At 38.3% G+C, this 7,245-nt stretch overlaps 1 protein-coding gene across 1 annotated transcript; it reads left to right on the top strand.

The window, feature by feature from the left end:
- Positions 1-2,184: 2,184 nt before the first annotated feature.
- On the top strand, positions 2,185-6,594 carry TNIP2 (TNFAIP3 interacting protein 2; the record flags this gene model as incomplete). The annotated part of the gene is made up of 5 exons (XM_010087591.1): positions 2,185-2,490; positions 4,397-4,480; positions 5,039-5,320; positions 5,698-5,817; positions 6,313-6,594. Coding segments are annotated over 5 exons (1,074 nt in total), but the record flags the coding sequence as incomplete, so codon positions are not given.
- Between the last annotated feature and the right edge of the window lie 651 nt (positions 6,595-7,245).

The raw sequence follows: 7,245 nt of genomic DNA, 5'->3' as shown, positions 1-7,245 counted from the left end.
CACTGAGGGGAGCAGATGGGGGGGTGCAGGCATCAGCGCTGGCCCCTGGGTTTAAGCGAGGTGCCCGGGGGGGGGCATGGCAAGCTGGGGGGCAGAGCCCGGCTAGGGGAGCAAATGGTTGGAGCTGGTGCGTGGGACAGGACCGGGTTTGTCGCTGTGTGCCCAGAGCTGGACTGTGCCCAGAGCAGCTCAGCCATCTGTACCCAACACTATCCAACATCTGTACCCAACAGTAGTTCCCACGGCCTTCGGTTCAAGAGGGTAAACCATAAAATCCTAAACCAGAAACTTAGCGTGGTGTTATAAATCTTTATGCAACTATTTTGACAAGGAGAAAGGAAAATAGTAAAAATACTAAAATAGGAAGTTCCCTATTACTCGCTGAAGAGCCTCATCTTTATAAGATGCAACAGGTTTGTTCTCTAAGATAAACAACTGATGCCACCACTTCTACTAAAGCGGGTTGTTTTTTTCAAAGTGCACTTAAATGTGGATTTTTTGTATTGGCATTAAGGCAGCACAATAATACTTGGAAAAATAACTGGCAAGTCTAGACTGTGAGGAGACAGATTAGGGAAATTGGTATCTCAAAACTTCATCGCCTCCCATCCCCCACAAATTCTATTTTTGCTGCTGTCATTAAGACTTTCCCATGTTCAGTCTGAAATACTTAAAGAATTTTAAAGCATTTCTTTCTATATGAAGCTGCATAAAGGAATTTCCAAACCAAGAAGCAGTACTTAAAATTGAAACAAAGTATTTTTGTCATAAGTAATCTCTTGACCTAATGCTTATACAAAACATTTTTCCATAGATGACACTCACCTAAAACACATTTAAATAAGTTTAAGTTTGGAAATTTGTAACAGGAGATGATTTTACTGACCCTTTGCAGACAGATGACAGACCTGTGGTATTTGAATATATTTTGAAGCCTGATGCTGAATGTCTATAGCAAAGGGGAAATTTAGAACAATGCTAAAGAATTTATATGTCAGGAGTAAAAAAAGTGTTGTTTCTGTAAGTTGGATACTAATTTTAGTCTTTTTAGAAATAAATATTTTATGCCCCATCAGAAAGACTGAAATAATTGTCACTAAAGATAACAACAACCAAAAAAAGACATTCTGTGAAGTCAGAGGCCTATGTGCTGGCAAAGAGGAGTGCTGCCTGTGACGTACAGCTCTGTTAGCAGTCCCGAAGAACTGGAAGGGTAGAGCCAAGCTTGTACCTGTCTTACGCTCTACGATGGCATCCAGGGCATCGTTCATTCTGGAGGAGCAGTGGTATAGAGGTTTCCATTACCAGCATCCGCTACTTTTTGAGGATATAGAGTACAAGCTGTTTTTGACAAAGTCAGGACTGGTGTACTTCAGATGCATGGCACTAAAGAGTGGTTGTGTCCTTGTGTCAGCAAGGAAAATTCTTCCTTCTCAAAACACCTGTAGGGATGTTAACTTAATGCAGTGCAGATGGTCCCAGAGAGCTTCCAATTTAACAAGAACGTGTGGCAAAGAGATACAGAGTTATTTCCTAAGAGTATGTCAGACCCCCTCACATGACTTGGAGGGTCAGCTATGGCCAAAATATGGTCATTGCTGCCATGCAGATTTCATTTTCTGTTTGCTTGTCCTTATCACTCATCCTTTCCTAGGTGGGAAAGTTGGTGTGTACGCTCCCTTGGCTTTCTCCTTGTAATGGTGCCAGGCAATGGCACTTCACTAGTTTTTGATAAGATGATGTTCTGGGGTTTTTTTTGAGGAATATCTCTACTATCTGGTAATTTAGAATGCAGGACCAGTAAGCATTTCTCAGTCTCCATAGTTATTCCTTTTAAACTACTTCATTTCTTGGAAGTTCCATCTTTAGTTTGTTGCTGCTGTATATCTTTACATAAAATCTTCCTGAATGTTTGCTGTTTGTTTCTTCATTTTACTGACTAGAAGATATAGGACATACTCCTTGTATAGCTGTCCGAGCAGTTCTTGATTTTGATTAATCGATCTGTCGTTCCAAGTTCAAGTGATTACATAGAAAGAATTGGATTTATTTTACTTTTCAAGTACGTTGCAGTGAGTATAGGAACGATATGGAATTACTGCAATGTGGAATTCAGTCTTAAACATATTTTGGCTTTTGAGTTCACTTTGCTTTTAAATAACTTCCCCTCCCCCTTATGTTTAGGAAGTACAGAAGTTGAATCAGCAACTAGAGGAGAAAAATGGAGAGATACAGCAGATGATAAATCAGCCTCCATATGAAAAGGAGAGAGAAATCTTACGACTTCAGAAGAGCTTGGCAGAGAGAGAGAAGGCTCAGGCCACCAGTGATGTTTTATGCCGTTCACTTACTGATGAAACTCACCAACTTCAACGCAAATTAGCATCCACAGCAGAAATGTGTCAACATCTGGCAAAATGTCTAGAAGAGAAGCAAAGAAAAGAGAAGGGGAATTCAGATGACCAGATACCTACTGAAAGATCTAATCAGGTATTCCTACTAGTACTATGTTTCTTTAAAGTCTTATTAGCTTCTGAGGTATTAATTATAATATGATAGTTGTAACTGGGGAGTGGTGAGAAACATCCCTTTAAATAATTTCATGTAGGGTGAAAAGATTACCATGGCACGCTCCAAATAATTCTGAGTACCAAAAGTTTAGAATGGAAGCAGCTGTCAATCACTTACATTTTAGCCATTTCACTTATCATCAGAGGGTTTTTTTTGGAGAGCAGAGGATCTTGAGAGGTCCCTTCCAACCTCAGCAATTCCATGATTACAGTTCTTCCCTGCGTATACAGGAGACAGTACTTCCTTTATACCACAGCATGCTTCTGTGCATCACTAGGTGGTGCTGTGCTTTTGAAGGTGATAGCTCCTGATTACTTGTTCAAGCATCCAAATCACAAAACAAAGAGATATTTTAAAGTAGTATTTATATTAAGACTCTATAGCACGTGGTCTTCTCAGATCAGGATTTGGCTTTGCACACATGACAAAGACTTACAGAAAGTTGGTTAGGGAAGAATGAGTCAAGGTGTCTCACCTGTTTTTTCTTTTTTTGCTTTGGGGTTCTTCCCTGGCTCCCCTCAGTGCAAGGCAATGTTTCTCTCCAGGAGGGATGTTTAAAAAAATTGCTTCATGTTAGGAAGGTGTCAGAAGTGCCACTGAGGGGCACAAAGAAACACTGTGATTTTGTCCTGCTTTGCTAATGGCTATGTGGCTTTGCCACATCATCACCTTAGCTGAAGCTTTTCAGCATAGGGTAGAGGTAGATCACGTTCTGTTGTTCCAGAAATCACGATGGGTCAGTTAGGTAATTCATGATAATACCATAACAAAATAACATTAAAGGTACTGCCTCAAATAACAGATCAGAGTATTGAGTGGGATGCTACAGCCAATTCTCCAAAAAAAAAAAAAAAAATTGTCTCATGCTCTTACTGATACGTAGTGGCAATGTGATGTTTCACACACTGCTCCTCTACGCTTTTTAGATAAAGTGTATACATGCTCGCTTCTATGTTGCAAAACATCCCAGGAGCACTTCCAAAGAGAACTTATTCAAATTAAAGTTACCAGTAAGAAATAGTTAGAGGCTGACTAGATATAAAAAAAAAGGACTTAAGGGGCTTGGAGCATTCAGTATTATCATATTTTACATGTACTTCATAGACAGGAAACTTGATTGACTTTGATATATGTAATAAGTAGCTAACCTTGTACAGTGGGGACTTCCCTGTTGAAGAAGAGAAATTTCAGATGCAAGTACTAGCTGATTCTAGGGAATTTTGTACAAAAGTGTTCTATATTACTCATGTACACCGGGGTTTTTTTAAGCAGATGTCACAACTGTAAAAGGGGTATCATTTTAGTCAATTATTTAGCAAGCAGGGTTTTTTTCCCCTCAGTAATTTCTTCCTAGTACTGGCCAAAATTGACAGTAATAACAAAGCAAGATGAAGGCATATCTGTGTCATTGTCATGCATTCCCCTAGTCCAGACAAATAGTTTTCAAGGAGTTCATGTAGACTTAAGCTCTGTTGTCATCAGTGTAGACCCTCATGCATGTAAAATGGGTGGTATTTTTCTTGTTACATTTAGCTGGCTCAGAATTTGGTAAGACACATGTTTATGACACCACACAGAACGATTTAAAAGCAATACCAAGGTAGTAAAAACCTGTGTACATTTTTTTCTCTGCTTATTAATAATAAACGCTGTAAGCTATATACTATATGGAAATAAGTAGATGTAGATATATGTCTTTGTTTCACTGATAGCTTATAGTTTTAAAGGAATTTAAAAACAAGATTATTTCCAGTTTAGCAGCAGAGCTAAGTAGCATTTGGGATTTTCATGTTAAAGTAACACTTCCTTTATCTGAAAATTATAGCTTTTAGACAATGAAACTTCACTTCAAGCTCTTATCTGCAACCTACAAGATGAAAACAGGATGTTAAAACAAAAAGTAGCTCATGTGAGTACTTCCATTCTGTACAAGATTAAGATTTGATTGAGTACTTTGAATTACAGTAAACTTGGAATAGGTAAGGCCTGGTTAATCTAGTTAAATGGCAGTTTAATGCCAGTCCAAAAGTTTTGTTAGTCCTTTCAACATGGGACATAGTCTTTGTTCCGTTAGTTAAGAAAACTTACTACATTATTTTTAAAGTATTGGGTTTTTGCTGTTAAAAATAAACTGCAGATGAAAATTTTCATGTTCCTTCCATGCATCTGTATCCCATTTCAGGAGAAGAGCACTAGGCCCAGGGTGACTGCCAACCCCTCTCATTCCATATTATTTAATACTGTCCCTACGGATTGGCAGATGGGGAAGGCTGCCTGTGAAGAGCCTGGCTTATAGCATCATAATCTTCTTCTCTCCTGTAAAGTGGCTTATCCACACTCAGGAGCTGAGTCAGCAGATTATTATATTTTAGAGAATTTTGATCCTGCACATATAGACAGTCCATAAAAGCTTGAAGTTTGTGTGTTCTTGTTGGTGTCTTCATGACTCGCCTGGGTAATCTTTCAGGTGGAAGACTTAAATGCGAAATGGCAGAAATATGATGCGAGTAGGGATGAGTATGTGAAGCGACTCCACTTGCAGCTAAAAGAGATGAAGTCACAACTGGAGCAGCAGCATGGCATAACCTCAGCACAAACGAATTCTGACCTGATGCACAAGGAGATATTCCGGTTAAACAAGCTGCTGGAAGAAAAAATGAATGAATGCATAAAAACAAAGAGAGAATTAGAAGATGTGAAGAAAGCTAGTGAAGGAGATAATGAGCGCATACAAATGCTGGAGCAACAGGTAATTAAGTTTCTTTTTCCTAGAGGTGGGAATTCTTAGTTTCCCCCCAGACCACTGAAGTCCAAGGGGGAAAAATGAAATTATTTCTATTGACATTTGCCACTTGTCTTGCCACATTTGGCTATACAGATACCGAACAACCCAGATTTAAAGGAAATGCACTACTTAAAGAACTGCATGCAGTTCTGCTGGCTTTAACACAAAATATGAAAGATCTGAAAAAGAAATGCAAACACCTTTAAAGTAGAGATATGACCGAAGAAAACAGAGATTCTGGGAATAAGAAATTACAAACAAAGGAATCACAGCCTCAGCTTTTTAATCTAAGGCACCAATGCTCAAATTTGTAAAATATTAACATAATAATTCTTTTTCAGGTCCTAGTTTATAAAGATGATTTCACATCTGAGAGATCAGACAGAGAACGAGCACAGAGTAAAATACAAGAGCTTCAGGCAGAAGTTGCATGTCTGCAACACCAGCTAGCAAGAAGACAGGTAAGAAAACAACATGCTATTCTTTCAATTAAAGCACGTCAACAGGATTGAGTATTAAAATATACTTTTAAAAACATTAAAAAAAAATCTTAGTACTTCTAAAATCACTTCAGCTCAGTGCAGCTATCAAAAACTTACATTATTTCATAGTCAGTTCTAGTAGAGATGCTTCCCAATGTATGTGTAATACTTTTTCAGTCCATTTTTCGTCTTTTTTGGGTCACCACAGTAAGGGTGAATTCTTAGAAGAAAGAGAAGGATGGCCATGACTCTTGTAACAGTGTCATCTTTACAGTAGCATAGTAGCTATATTCTGTGTTTTCTACAAGCCTTCTTTACAACTATATTAACAAAACTGCAAAAATTGATGCATATTGTATTTACAAATCTTCCGATAAAAACGTGAGCAGTGTTTCAGATAAAGGTGATAAAATATGCTGTTAAATAATATTTTTTTACTGCATCTTTTTCAAGAGCTCTTCTTTCTCTTTCCAGGACTCAAGAGACACAAGTAGTCATTTCAGAGTTCACGCTGGTAACCAAAATCATCTGTATGTACAGACAAATGTTGAACATCTACGAGGCAATAGCCCAGGCCAAACAGGCATGAGAAGAACATCCTCACAGTCTGAACAACCTCCTCCTCCTGCAGACAGTGGAAACTCGGGATCAGAGGGCAGGGCACAGGGTGAACTTAGATGCCCTCATTGTATGAGGTTTTTCAGTGATGAACTCAGTGATGAATTCCTCAAGCATGTGGCTGAATGTTGTCAGTGACCATGTGATGTGAGGTGTGTAAGTCGATCACTACTTTATAGACAGTAAAACTTTGCTCTATACATATCTCCTACAGTCCTGAAACAGAATAATTCAAATGGACAGCTCCTAGGAGTTAGGAGGATGAACAATATCTACCTCTTTCTTGATTTCACCTTCTCTTGGACTGTATGAAAGACTTCAAGATAAAGCAAGATTTTTTCTGAAGAATTATTTTTGACAACTACAAGGAAAACAAGCATAATGCAAATTCTGCTACAAACTAAACTGAAACTTACAGTGGTAGTTAGCTTCAGAATGCAGTTTGACTCATCTTTGAGTCTAATCCTTTACAGCAGTGTGAAGGCTTGGGAAAAACTGAAGTTGAAATTTTTCTCCTCTTCCAAAAATGTAGGCTGAAGAACAGACGAAGAGCATTTTGGCAGAAAAAAATCTTATTGTGCTTTATCTGGATTAATAGTGGAAGTATTTTCTTGTCTTTTGAGGCTGAACTTTCAGACATCTCATCTGAAAATCCTTGTGTTCAATGGAAAGCAGGAGAAGTGAAGATAACATAAAAGGGCTGGTTATTAACCGAAACTAGCCTGTCTTTTTGCACAGAAACAATGTACAGGAATATTTATTTTTTCTGTGCCATAAGTAACTATTTTA

Source organism: Pterocles gutturalis, unplaced genomic scaffold (assembly GCF_000699245.1).
Source record: "Pterocles gutturalis isolate BGI_N339 unplaced genomic scaffold, ASM69924v1 scaffold19871, whole genome shotgun sequence".
NCBI lineage: Eukaryota > Metazoa > Chordata > Aves > Pterocliformes > Pteroclidae > Pterocles > Pterocles gutturalis.
This window is presented reverse-complemented; position numbering and strand designations above follow the sequence as displayed.